Source organism: Cibotium barometz, chromosome 14 (genome assembly GCF_041138505.1).
Source record: "Cibotium barometz isolate CiBa-2024 chromosome 14, ASM4113850v1, whole genome shotgun sequence".
In the NCBI taxonomy this organism is placed as follows: Eukaryota; Viridiplantae; Streptophyta; class Polypodiopsida; order Cyatheales; family Cibotiaceae; genus Cibotium; species Cibotium barometz.
The window spans coordinates 36,389,298-36,404,035 of NC_141059.1; the positions used below are offsets into that span (position 1 = coordinate 36,389,298).

Here is a 14,738-nt window from a genome sequence, read left to right on the forward strand (position 1 = left end):
TTCAATTCTGTGAGAATGTTAAAAGATCTTACCCTCTCATCTTTTTTTTTTCCTCCCATGTAGGGGGGGACAGGTGATGAATGATTGATCTTTTTCAGAAACAAATTTCAAAAAGAAATAAATTATATATGATATGAATGATTGATCTTTTTCAGAAACAAATTTCAAAGAAATAAATTATATATGATATGAATGATTGATCTTAAAAATCTAGTAGCAAAAAATCTAGCAATAAGTTTTTGATCTTTTGCCATTAAATGCGAGCAAAAGCAGGGAAGGCATAGACGCAACTACTTCTTGTCATCCTAAGGTTATATACTTTGAGAGATGAGAGATTAACATCATCTTTTTTGATTAAATTGTGTCCACTCTTTGTTATATCAATTAGCCTGCTAATTTGCAGAGATCCACATGGACAATTTGCCTGCGATGCTCCACACCCTAAGCATGGAGGCAAAGACCAAAGGTGTTTATTATATCTTCTCTTTGCCATTTCATTGTAATTACTTGCATTTAAGTTATATAAGCTAGGTTATGAGCATTATTTGGCTTAATCTCTATGCCATTCGATTGCTATTAATGTAATGCGCATTGTAATAAGATAGATTACGAGAATTATAGGTTAATATCTATTCGCATGCTACGCTATATCGGCATTTGGAAATATGTTCCCATTTAAATCCATGCAGGTTATACAGAAGTCATTAATTAGCATTAGAAAGCTATAGATCTGTCTATGGTATATAGAGTAGACATTATTTAGCAGTAGAAAGTTATTAATTGGTTAGGTAGAAGGTACAAGTAATTAAATGTGATTACAATTAGGCTGGCATGATTGGCTGGATACTAGGTAGCAAAGTTTGAGTTGAAGCTACTGCTCGTCGAGTTGATGCTAATCATATATTATATGTGTCCTAATTCAGCTTTGTCATGTAATTAAGATGCATGTAATTACACAATATCTGGAAGTCGTGTGCTTGAGATGCAGCGTAAGATTATTTCATTCAACATGCGAGGCGCATTCTGATCTAGAATCTCATTTATTCAACTGCACAAATCGGAATAATTAATAATTAATGCGCGCGAGAGAGAGTGTATAATTATTATATTGATGGATGATGTTACTGCGTGAAAAAGTAATGATAAGGTTGATAATTAACGAGACTAGATTTTGTGCAGATTATCGTGAGAGACGAGAGCTATCAAATAAATGATTCCGTTAAGATTAATATTTTGGTTTTGGTGCAGAGAAAAGTTCAATGATTATATATAATTAGAGACTAAGATCGAGTAATTATGAAATTAAAGAAACCGAGGATGTGTAGTGAGCGATAACATGAATTTAAGGACGATTAATGAGCGACGAAATGAATTTAAGTTTGAGATTAATTTAATGGATTAAGGTTGATTAGTGGGCGAGATAAAATAAATTGAAGATGATAAGTGATAGATTTAGTGAGGTGTTAAGATCATCAGTGAGAGATTAAGTGGGTGGGTAAAGGATGATGAATTGATTAATGCAGAATATCTGCCGGAGAGGAGAGATCCGTTGGTGGTATCGTTTGGGGAGCTGCTGATTGATTTTGTTCCGACGATTGGTGGGCTTTCTCTCGCGGCTGCTCCGGCCTTCAAGAAGGCCCCCGGTGGAGCGCCAGCAAACGTTGCTGTGGGCATCGCTAAGCTTGGTGGGCGGTCTGCCTTCATTGGCAAGGTAATTAAGGGCCAGATTAAGCAGCATAATTAATTATTAATTGGCACTCCTCCTGCAATATTGTGTATATTAAGTATCATATTACAATTGTTTTTCAATAGTTTACTCTTGTAAAGATGATATTGGAAAGCCCTCAGCTGCTCCCTGGTACAAATCCTTGCTAACTGCAAATCATGATTATAAATAGGATAATTATAAATCATGAGATTGAAAGTTATAATTTCAATGCATGCACATGTAGGTTGGAGAAGATGAGTTTGGGTATATGCTGAGAGACATTTTGGTAGAGAACAATGTGGAGTCTAAGGGCTTGCGGTTCGATTCACATGCAAGAACAGCTCTGGCATTTGTCACCCTTCGGAAAGACGGCGAGAGAGAGTTCATGTTCTATCGAAACCCGAGTGCCGACATGCTTTTTCAAGCATCAGAGCTTGACTTGCAATTGATCTCTGAGGTGTGTATATAGCTCTAGCATATAAATAAATTTGCCTTCACAAATGAGCTATCTCAACATAAATTTGCATACTCTACTATTTAACATGTAATTCTTAACATCCTCGGGGGGGTTCACTATAAGTAAACCCTTTGTATCATGTACGTTTAAGAACTATTTAAAAAATCTCTTATTTGTGAAATTTTCATGAATAAAACATACCCTTTTTCGATTCAACCTGTGTGTATACCCCTTTTAAATGGTACCCTTCTGTATGTAAAAAAATGTGTAAAAAAAAGATTTTAAAAATCTCTTCTGTTAAACCCACATGCTATGCTTACATATTTATGAGTGAACCCCCCCTCCCCCCGCCCCCGAGTTAACATCTTAACACTTTAATTACATGCTTAAGGAAGGTAGTCCCACACCATCTCTAGCCACCTTAATGCTAGTACATGCAGTTTGGTAGATTTATTTGTGGGTAGTATATTATCATCTCTTGATGTACTGAGAAGAGGGTAATTTCACACACACACACATGCATGCCATGAGTTTGTATACTTGCACATGTCATATATATGCAGTCATACTTACATGCATGGGCACACATTCATACATACATGAATACATGAGCACTCATACATATATACATACATTGCTTCATTCCCGACATTACATGCATGGGCACACATTCATACATACATGAATACATGAGCACTCCTACATATATATACATACATTGCTTCATTCCCGATAACAGTATCTCCATGATCCGTTTTTTGGTGGAAGAAAATTTGATTTGATTCATTAAATTTGTGATCAACAGTATATCTTCTTAAACATAATTAGTGTTGATTCTTACATGCATCTCTCTGTGTGCATGTTTTTTAAAAGAGGATAAAAGGCGCTGATCTTTAATTATATCATGGTAATATGCAGGCCACAATTTTCCACTATGGCTCCATCAGTCTCATTTCTGAGCCATCTAGATCAGCCCATCTTGTAGCTATGCGAGCCGCAAAGAGCACGGGATCGCTTCTTTCGTATGACCCAAACCTAAGATTGCCCTTGTGGCCCTCTGCTGATGAAGCAAGGGAAACCATCCTCAGCATATGGAAGGAGGCAGACATAATCAAGGTTTTACTTCATCTTAATAAATCACTTTACTGTCTAATCAACCAATTTGCAACTTGATTGTGATCAATAATGATGTTTACTCAACAAGCTGTGTTGTACATACATGGAATAATCTTCATAGCTTTGATTGCATAGCCTATCAGCTTTTCTTTTAGACCACACTGTTTGTGATTATAATCGACTGATGGGTGTTGATTAATCCGCTGTAGTTAATAGCGATAATCGTTGAGAATCGAGATTAATCTGATTGAAAGCGATTGTTGATGCTGATTAACGTGCAGGTTAGTGATGACGAGCTGGAGTTTCTATTGAAAGGCGAAGATCCAAGAGGAGATGAGACAGCTCGGAAGCTATGGCACCCCGAGTTGAAGCTCTTGCTCATCACCGAAGGAGCCAAGGGGTGTAGGTACTACACAAAGGTGAGCCAAAAAAACATCACAGGTTAATTGATGTTCTTAGGTATAACCTTAGAAATTGATCCTACCTAGGTTAGCGCCAGGATTGATTCATGCATTCGTAATTAGGTGTAACTACAGGTCTTACTTGGATTACTGCAGGTATTATTTCATGTGCTTAGGTGCTTAATAGGATATAACTAAGTTGATCTTCCTATGATGCTACTAATTAATTAGGAGTTGGTGCTAATTAAACTTCAATTCATGTTGTTTATGCAGGACTTTGAAGGCCGCGTTGGTGGCATGAAGGTGGAACCAGTGGACACTACAGGAGCCGGAGATGCATTTGTTGCAGGGCTTCTAACCCAGTTTGCTACAGACCTGTGCCTTTACAAGGCATGTGAAATTAAAGAAATTGCACTAATTTGTGAAAGGTCTTTAATTACAAGGGTACATTAGTGGATTTACAAGGCATGCAAAATTAAAGAAATTAATCTAATCTGTGTTTAAATGTTTTTAAATAGAACCTAGAACATTTGGAGTATAGTCACATAACTTGTTTTTAGTAAGATTACATGGTTGTAATTTTTTAAGTAGATAACATTTGAGATAGCAAAAAAATAGAATTGGCATATTATTTAATAAAGGAAATATATTTTATTTATTTATTTAGTTGAAGAAGGTAGTAATTTAGTAGTTGTTTTGATAAAGAAAAAGATATGTTTTTATTTATTTAGTAGTTTTGTTGTAGGATGAAATATTTGAATTTAAAAGTGTCTTTACATCCTTAAATTGAAGGGGATTTAATCATGAATTTATGTGTTTGATGAAATAAATATAGTTTACTTATTTAGTTGAGGAATTATGGTACAGGATGAAATGAGATTACACGAGGCTTTGACATTTGCAAATGCTTGTGGTGCAATCACTACTACAGAGAGAGGGGCCATTCCTGCTCTACCTAACAAGCAAAGGGTGCTCCAAGTCTTCCAAGGTATGCATGTACTCCTCTATATTTACTAGAAGGAAGTGGGCCTAGTACATCCATATTAAAATGATTCCACCTTAAAAACAAGATTAATTTTCAATACATTCATCAACATAAATGTGCCACCTCCTCATTAGTACAAAACTTCGAATTCCTTACCTACTCCAATATTTTAGTTATCAAAGCATGTCCATAAAAAAGAAAGGCCTTACTATGTTTTGATAAAAGGTTAAATCCTTCATCGTTTCAAGTCACTTATTTCATGAAATTTGAAGTTTCCCTCAAGCATATCTCCCTTCATAATCTGACAAGAGTACCAACAATTTCCTAGACCCCTCTCTCAAGCATAGTCGGGGTGGATGCATGAAAGCAAGCATTGCTACCTTCATTGCATTCCAATATGAGAGAGAGAGAGAGAATCTTTTTAATGACTATTTATTTACATAAAAGCTATAAGAATTCTACATCAAATTATACTATTTATTTACATCAAATTATAAATTTTTAAACAAATGTGTAACAAATGAATGGAAAAATCATGTGATTTTGAAAATATGCCTGGTTCACATTACTTAAATGCTAGATTTCTCTTTTAAGAAAATAAAGAGTAGCAACATGGCCCTTAATGATGACTTCTGTTTATATCGATTTAAGCTCAAAACTTTCACTTTTGTCTTAAAGGTAGGCTTACATACTCATTTTACATGACATGTTATGTTGATTTTTTTTCTCTAGGCCATGGAGTACCATACTCAGTCAGCCCACCGGTACACTCGTGGCAAACACTATTAAATAATGAGATTCAAAGCACATGTGTATAAGCAAACACATTATGTATGTTTTCCCATAGCTCTTTAATGGGCATTATCTATGATAATATCCATGCGTATGACTCCTAATTGGGAATTGTTGTTGTACTATTTAGAAATGCTTTCTACAATAGCTTTGTAATATATAAACGCTTTTCTACAATAGCTTTGTAATATGTAATTGCTTTTGCATGTGAAAAATCTATCCAAGTGTAGGTTAATATTATGTTGCTCTTTTTGCTTAGTTGTATCTTGAAATTATGTAGAATGTATGTGTCAAATTACATTGTGTTGATAACTGCATGATATCGTCTATTGAGGGCTCAAGCACAATACAAAATCAAATCAAAGTGTGTGCGTGTGGTGTGTGTGTGTGTGTGTGTGTGTGTGTGTGGGAGCATATATTAATACCAAGTTCTACACCCACTATTGGGCAGTGATTTAATATCTCGCACACATGCACTTGAACAATGTGATTGTTCTAATAACATCCATACTAAAGTGTGTCTTTGATTTCACACACATGCACTTGAACAATGCCATTTCTTTTTGAGCATGACAATGTGATTTTTTTTTTCTACATCAAAACCTTGGACATGGAAAACACATAAGTAGTGGTTCTAAAATTTTCATAGTAGAATATTTTTAAAGTAATGAAAAAACTAGACAATTGAATAAAATGCAACTTCAAAAATTTCATTCCAGATAAATCCTCTAATTCAATTTACACTCCAAAAAAAATTGCATCTACATTGAATATTTAATCTACGACGACAGTCTCATATATATAATATATGGTAAGGTAGCATCATTACACACTAAGAAGGCAATAGAAAAGAAAAAAACATCAATATATTCAACCATCTACGTTGTGAAACAATTTAATTATTATATTCATTATTTTCCACTGAAAACACAACCACTATGATTACTATATGCGTGCATCTCCTCGAAAATTGGATATCTAAAAATTGAATTAGCCGACCGTTACATGTAATCAAAAGTCTACTCTAATTCTAAAGACGTCTTTGTGTGCTGGGCATTACTGGAATGTTTAACTAGGTGTGAAGCAGTGCATGCACGCTACAAATATAATGCCCATCCTATAACATCCTTGCAATTGTTCTTGTCTTTTGTCTGCGCATCTCTCCTCTCTATGTGCTTCTTCAATGGTGTTCTTTAAAACCTATTAAGGCCTCCTGGCCTCTCCTAGTATTTCCACATGGTATAATTGATGGCCTCAAGCAATCATAGGGCTTGTGGGTGCTCACCCTCTACTACACTACATGATCTATGTCCTAGCTTTATTCAAAGCTTTGTTTCTCCCTTGTGCTACAACGGGTATCCCTCTAGATGTTCCTCCATGAGCCACCCTCACCTCTATTGACCAAAAAGTAAAGAATCAGTTTGGTTCCATCAAAACATAAGGACACAAACCTGCCTCTTTAATCTCTATTAAAGCTCTTAATCATGAGGCAGATGCAGAAGCTTCACATGCATTAGGTGAAATTAGGCAGATGCAGAAGCTTCACATGCATTAGGTGAAATTAGGCAGATGCATTAGGTGAAATTAGGTGAAATTTGGACTAAAAAAGTGTCGTATAAGAAAGTATTAAAAAAAGAATAGTCCATCTAATGAGAGAGCTCTGATTGAAGATCCATGTAACATGGATCTTTTTTAATCTTCTATAATAAGGTAAAGTTTCTCAAATAAATGTTGAGAGGTTTATATTAAAATATTAGGAAGTGGCAGATATACCTTGTACTCTTGATAACAAGGTGATTTGATTGTAATTCAAAAAATATCACTTCCTACTTTTTGTTTCCTCCTTTTCGTTTGCTTTTTTTTTTTTCAAGTTCCCCCTCCCCTTCCCCCCTGGCGGACCTCCCTTTTTTTAAATTCCTTATTCAACTCTACCATAGCGTTTTCTTTTATCCTTCTTTTGTTAGGAAAATATTTTTAAAGCGTGTTGCTTAGTCTACTAGCCTTGAAATATTTATGATTCTAATTTTTTATTATATCTTTTTGATGTTTATGTCATTATTTCATTAGTTTTTAGGTTTCAAGTTATTGATAATGCGTGTAATGTTATGTTAACTCTTTCTATTTTGAAGCTTTGGTGCTTAAAAGTTTTGGTACTTAGAATTTTTTCGGAGTAGGTATAATAACTCTTTAGATTTTTAATTAAGTTTAGACTTTAGATTTGGAGGTTAAACTTTCATGATGTTTGTAGGATTTTTTAAGGATAGGTAATAATCACTCTTTAGGTTTTTAATTAACTTTAGAATTTAGATTTGGAGGTTAATGTTCCATTATGTTTGTAAGTTTTTTAAAAGGTTTTTTAAAGGTCTATCGGTTCTACTTTTTTGATAATCTCCCAAAATATTTCTCTTTGTATAGTTGTTGTTACTACACAGGTTTAAGTATTTGCTTAATTTTTCAATGTCTTCTTTAAAGATCTATACGGTAACACATTTAACATTCTACTTATTCTTTGATTCTTAGTCTTATTTTTATTGTAATGTCTATTATATGCATATTGAAAAAAAATGAAAAACAAGATCTAAACTATTTTCCTTTTTGTGCATGTAGATGCCAAAAAGACAAAAGGTTATAAGTTCTATACATGCGAAGTCTCCTCTATCCATGCATACACTCCTCTATCCATGCATAAAATAATCGCACGTGGCCCACATAAATTCACAAACACACTTGTATACACATGCACATGCCTAAAACACCCTCAACACACATTCACATATTCTCACACAAATGTGCACATACACACTCCCTCTTTACACTTGCATGGATGTGCACATACATAAAATGAAAAGATTGGGGGAGGAGAGATAACTTAAGATCTTGCATTTGAAGCATGCACACACACACGACAATGGATAAGACACACATAGAAGACTGAAACCTTCTTATTATTGTTGCTCTCTCAAAAGAGGTCTTTAAAAGATGAGTGCCAACTATGTAAGTACTAGAGTACTATGTACAAGTGGTCCATAATGTGAACACACTAAGTAGGTGAACTAATAAGATAAGTATGCCATAACTCAGTTGGATTAGGTAGGTGTAGTTATAGAATCACTGGCAAAGATCTCTCGTGTCAGCTACCAAAGACACGAGTGGTGTAAAGGTGGAACGATCACCCAAGCACATCATAAGTGTCAGCTCGTGTTGAGCTTGAAATCTGAACACTCCCCCTCAATCTCAAACTCCATGTCTAAGACTCCGAGCATAGTACATAATCTATGAAGCTTCTCTATTCCCAAGGCCTTGGTGAAAATGTCAGTTACCTATTCTCGGTGTTGATGTACACGAGATTAACATCTCTTGCCAAGACCTTCTCTCACATGAAGTGATAACGGACCTCTATATTTTTGGTCCATGCTGAAACATTGGGTTCTTGGCCAACTATATACTACTTAGGTTGTTGCAATAGATGACAACCTACGTGTCCACATGCAACCCCAAATCTCCAAGTAGCTTTAAGCTACCTCACATGATATTGCCACATCATAACACTAATGTACTCTACCTCTACTACTCAACACTTGGGGCAACTATCGATGACTGCTTCTTGCTGCTCCATGTAAGAGTACCACTCCCAAATAAAATCATATCTTCTATCCAAAATGCTACCATCCCAATCTATATTAGTGTATGCATACACCAAATATATATATCAGATCTATACCAGCCTCATAGAAGAGGCCATAATCCACTATGGACCTCATGTAGCGTAGTGTGCGCCTCACAGTATCCAAGTGTGGCTTTCAAGGAACTTGTATAAAGTGGCTCTCCAACCCAACTGTGTATAGTTCATGTTTGGCTAGGTGATCATTATGTAGATCAAGCTGTCCCCTCACTATCTTCCTATATGTATTAGCATTCTCTAAGAACTCACCTACGTTTGCGCTTAGCTTGCCATTCTGATCCAATGGTTGAGACATTAATAGATCCAAGGGATTCAACAATACCCTTGATCTTGAATGCGTACTCATTGATGGATATGTTCTTCTTCTCAACTATATGCAGCTCTTATTTTAGTTGCAACTTTCATGTCTTTGTGTTTGTTTGGAATATCTTCCCCAAGTTTTACCATGTAACTACTAAAGTCTTAGCATCCTATATATGCCCTCTATATATGCCCTATCATCGTGTCTGTCACAATTAAAAGCCAATACATGACTTTCCTTGCACCTTGGTTCCAATATTTAAATGACTTTATCTGTGCTAGAGTAGCGTTCTCTTCAAGCAATCCTAGAGGCTTCTCTGATTATCTCTTTCAACATAGTCCCAAAATCCTTTCCCGTTAAGAAATTGGTCATTCTCAACTTCCATGCATGGAAGTTATTCTTGTCAAGCTTCTCACTGGTAATTTGATTTATGTTGTCAGATATCTTTGCTTTTAATAACTAGAAATCTACAAACAAACAATTGTTTGTATGCAACCTATAACATAACAATATCTGCTACAAACAATTGTTGTATGCAACCTATAACATAACAATATCAGCTGCTATAACTCTTGTAGCGGTACTTTTGCACAATATGTATTCCACAAGACATGACCAGAGTATAGTACATATACCCATAATCAACAATACATGTGTAATCATTGTTTGAACACCCAAAATGTACTACTACAATGCAATAACCAAAGTTCGGATAGAGATAGTTCCAAACCAGAACTTCCTAGAAGTGCCTAGAGCTGCTACCTAGGGGATGTTGTACCAAAACAAGAAGGGGGGGAAAAGAAATGATGATGCTCTTACCCATGTACTACTTCCTTTGCATTCGTATCTCCCTTTGCTTGCCACTCAGCTCCTTAGCTCGAACTAGGCTTTGATACCATAAAAAGATTGGGGGAGGAGAGAGATCTTGAGCTCTTACAAGAATGCACACACTCACACTAAGACACACAGAAAGATAGAAGGCTGAAATCCTCTTCTTCTTGTTTCTCTCAAAAGAAGTTTTCAAAAGATAGTGAAAACCAACATAAGTACTATGTTGGTTGAAAGCTTCTTCTTTTTGCTCTCAAAAGAGGTTTTCTCAAAAGATAAGTGAAAATGAACATAATTACTAGAGTAACAGTCCATAATGTGAATATGCTAAGTAGGTAAGCTAACAAGATAAGTATGCCATAACTCAGTTGGACTAGCAAAATGTACCAGTGGTGTAAAGGTAGAACGATCAACCAAGCACGTCATGAGTATCAACTCGTGTTGATCTTAACATCTCAACATAAAACATACATACCTGCATGTGCATATACACTCTTTAAACACATCCTCTTTACATGCACACATAAACATCTACATGTATATGCCCTCTATCTTTGTGCATATTCACAAATATACTCACAAACTTATCCACACAAATGCTTGCATGTATACATGATGCTCACACAAACACTCGCACACATGCACACCACCCCATCTCCATGGTGGGGGGTTTTTAAATACCCCTTGAATGCACGTGCTACGTAGGGGGTTAATAGAGTAAAGCCCATAAGACACACACACACACACACACACACACACACACACCCCTACACATGCACGCATGTACATATGCACACCTATACACATACAAATACACACATGCACACATATACACACATATACACACGTGATGTGCATGCGTGGACACACACAAACACATATACACACTTGTACACATACGTTTTGGAAAAAAAAACTTTTCTTTCATTAAACTTTTGAAATAACCCATCCTCCTAGGGGCCCTTACATTACACCCCCACCCCCTCCCTCCTAGGATGGCCTTACATTCCCCCCCGTCACCCCTCCTTTTGTGTGCATGAACATGTAGGTCCTGATGCCCCCATCCATGCATACATGCATAACTATGTCGATTCATTGGTTGCCATCTGAGCTACCCCTCGACAGATTCATCACCTTTGGTTTTTCCACCCACATAGTCTTGAGATATGGAGCTCAACGTAGTGCGGTGGATATGGATAACACATTTGTACTTATACCACTTAGTCTAGCATAATTGGTGAAATTATGGTTGATATGCTACATGCAGTTTATGAGCAATATAAGAGCCACTTTGGTTTGCTCTAGTATGCTAAGATAGGCACCCACTCTGCCTAACCATCCCTCGAGGGGTGCACCTCAAAATATGTAAGTCTACCACGTGCGATCATTAGGTGGGGTTTTTTTAATCCAAAATATTGGGTAAATTTACAGAAATACAATTACAAGTGGGGTATTTTAATTGTACTTTGGAAAAAAAACCGTAAGTTTATAAAGAAAAAGGGGTAGTTTTATTAGCTCAAAATTCACAGATAAGGGTATTTTTAAATACCTCTTGAACGCACGTCGTAGGAGGGGCTTCCATATAGTGGACCCCCCGAGAACCATCCCTCTTGTCTTCTACAAAAGATAAGATTGGGGGAGTTGAAGACATGAGGGGTCCCCATATATACCCTTTCATCTTCCACACAACCTTTGCATGTGGAATTACTTGGCATCCCTTCATCTTGCAATCCCCACTGTTGTGCCCAATGTTCTTTCTAGAGTTGCTAGCACCCTTAGACACATACATCCACATGGGCCAAGGGCTCTAGCAAGTCACTGCTCTTGAATCTTCTATAAAAGATAAGCTTGGGGGATTTGAAGATAGGAGAGATCCCTTTGGACTATATATACCCTTTCATCTTCCTTCCTCTGGACTATATACCCTTTGGATGATACATACATAAATTCCTTGCATCTTCCACATTTCCTTTGCATGTGGAATTACTTGGCATCCTTTTCCTATCTTGCCATCCTTTTTTCCATCTTGAAATCCCCACTACCCATGCAAGAATTGCACCTCTAGGCATTGTCTATGAGAAGATATTCAGTTAGATTGCTAGGATGGCAATCATGAGAGAAGTCATTGCTATGGCTACTATAGCTAAGGGATGGTATTTACATCAGATGAATGTGAAGAATGCATTTTTACATGGTGACATATGGGAGAAAGTTTGCTAGGATGGCAATCATGAGAGAAATCATTGCTATAGCTACAACTAAGGGATGGTCTTTACATTAGATGAACGCATCTTACATGATGGTGACATACAGGAGGAAGTTTACATTGTGTACAACCACTAGGATATGAGGATCATGCAAAGGAGGAAGTTTACATCGTGTAAAACCACTAGGATATGAGGATCATGCAAAGGAGGAAGTTTACATCGTGTAAAACCACTAGGATATGAGGATCATGCAAAGGAGATCGTGCACACCTAGATTTCTTTTGAAAGTTACACACAAAGCCTTATATGGCTTAAAGCAGGCACCTAGAGCATAGTCACAACAACAAGATAAGGGGCTATCTTGTCATTATTAGATTTTAGATATATCCAATGTTGATTTCTCACTATATGTGAGAAAGACTGACAAGGTAGTAGTTATCTACATTAATGACTTGATTGTCATAGTGATGATGACATTCATGAGGTGAAGATTCTTCTTAAGAAGAAGTGTAGGATGAAATATTTAAGTGAGATACGATGCTTCCTAGGTATAGAAGTGATTAGACCATGTGATGGAATTTGGATTTACAAAGGCGGTATGCTTTGGACATGCTATTTAAGTATGGGATGATAGGGTGTAATATAATCTCAGTGACATTGGAGTAGTCCACCATTGGAGTAGAACACAAGATTGTCTACAAATATACAAGTGATCTTTTGGAGGACCCTACTATATATAATAGGTAGTTTGATTTTTACATGACTATCACTAGGCTAGATTTGAGCTATTCAGTTGGATTGGTGAGTCAGTCACATGTAGGCCTTGAGGAAGCCACATTTAGATATGGCTAGCATGGTACTTAAAGTCCACAACATATTATGGACTTCTCTATGAGGCTGGGATATATGCACATGTAAATGGGTACACATATGTAGATTGCACTAGTAGTGTCTCGGATATAGAAGATCTACTAGCAGCTTTATGTTCTCTTTCAGGGAGTGTTGTTATTAGCTGGAGTAGTAAGAACTAGCCAATGGTTTTTTATCAAGTATAGAGGCTAAGTACATTAGTGCTACCATGACAACATGTGAGGTAGCTTGGTTGCAAAAGCTACTTGTGGATATGGGTGAGGGCCCATGGATAAGGTAGTTTTCATTTGTTGTGACAACATGAGTAGTACACATTTGGCTAGGAATGCACTATATCATACTAGGATGAAGCCATTATGGCCGTAATTATCATTTTGTGAGGAAGAAGGTTCTAGTAGCAGGTGGTGATATGGATTTGGTGTATGTCAGTATAGAGGATTAGGTGGGTAACATCTTCCATGGAGGCATTAGGTATAGAGAAGCTTTGTACACTCAGAAGCTTACTTGGAGTGCAGAATATAAAGTTGAGCTCAAGGGGGAGCGTTGAGGTATCAAATTTAGTGGAAGTGTTGAGATATTAAGCTCAGTGGATATGGATGATATGCCATGAGGATGATATCTCCACATTTATGCCACTAACATGGTTGGTAAGATTATGGTTGATATATAGCTAGTGGTTTACATGTTGTATGGTATCCACTTTTGGTTTATTAGAGTTATGGAATAGTTACAATGCTAGCTCATATAGTCAGGTTCACACTATGAACTATGTATATTTTAGTAGTAGAGTCTTCTCTCTTATAGTATGTACTCCTATCTTTATGTTAGGGTTGTAGAGAAGTGAAGAAGATAGTAGAAAATTCAGCCATCCATCTCTCCCTTGTGTGCTTGTCTACTCTTGTGTATGTGTGAAGAAGTTTGCTCGCAAGAAGCTCAAGCTCATCTTCTCCCCTAAATTCTTCTCACATGTGCAAAGTGAAGGGTTTGCATCATTTTTTGAAGTTTTTTGGTTTTGTTTTTGTTTTTGTAATGTTTTCTCTCTCCACTTCTGCCCATCATAGCACATTCCCACCCATAGTGTAGAAAGATAGAGTGAGAGGGAGTGTGGGAGAAGCCACGACAAAAAGAGAGAGAGAGAGAGAGAAGCTGGGAGAAAGGGAGAGAGAGAAGCCTAGCACAAGAGGGGGAAAAAAGTCAAGCAAAGCCAACAAGACAACACAAAAACAAAAAGGAAAAGCCAATTCTTACCTATATAATATTAGTAGCATTATAATTCAAGATCGATAATATGGTGCGTTTTAAACCAATAATTGGAACATGGCTACGTTGAGCTTTGCCTAATGATTTATATGTTTTGGTCACAATCCTCGCATTGATTTGCTGTGCGGAGC

At 36.6% G+C, this 14,738-nt stretch overlaps 1 protein-coding gene across 2 annotated transcripts; it reads left to right on the top strand.

Annotated features, from left to right (window-relative positions):
* The first annotated feature begins 228 nt into the window (after positions 1-228).
* Positions 229-5,636, top strand: LOC147631963 (putative fructokinase-7). 2 transcript variants are annotated; one of them, XM_086808502.1, is made up of 9 exons: positions 229-310; positions 404-466; positions 1,524-1,711; positions 1,953-2,165; positions 3,084-3,281; positions 3,563-3,700; positions 3,956-4,072; positions 4,550-4,670; positions 5,400-5,636. In XM_086808502.1, exons 2-9 carry the CDS (start codon positions 412-414, stop codon positions 5,483-5,485), a joined length of 1,116 nt encoding a protein of 371 aa, XP_086664628.1. In that variant the 5' UTR covers positions 229-310; positions 404-411; the 3' UTR covers positions 5,486-5,636. The 2 variants fall into 2 exon arrangements, with proteins under 2 accessions (XP_086664628.1, XP_086664627.1); XM_086808501.1 differs by lacking the exon at positions 229-310 and having other exon boundaries at positions 317-466.
* Positions 5,637-14,738: the final 9,102 nt, after the last annotated feature.

What these genes read in the sequence shown, in the direction of transcription:
- LOC147631963 (XM_086808502.1), top strand. Translation starts at nt 412, where the DNA reads ATGGACAATTTGCCTGCGATGCTCCACACCCTAAGCATGGAGGCAAAG. An exon ending in CATGGAGGCAAAGACCAAAG is followed by an intron (nt 467 to 1,523) that starts GTGTTTATTATA and finishes TGATTAATGCAG; the next exon opens with AATATCTGCCGGAGAGGAGA. An exon ending in GGTGTAGGTACTACACAAAG is followed by an intron (nt 3,701 to 3,955) that starts GTGAGCCAAAAA and finishes TTGTTTATGCAG; the next exon opens with GACTTTGAAGGCCGCGTTGG.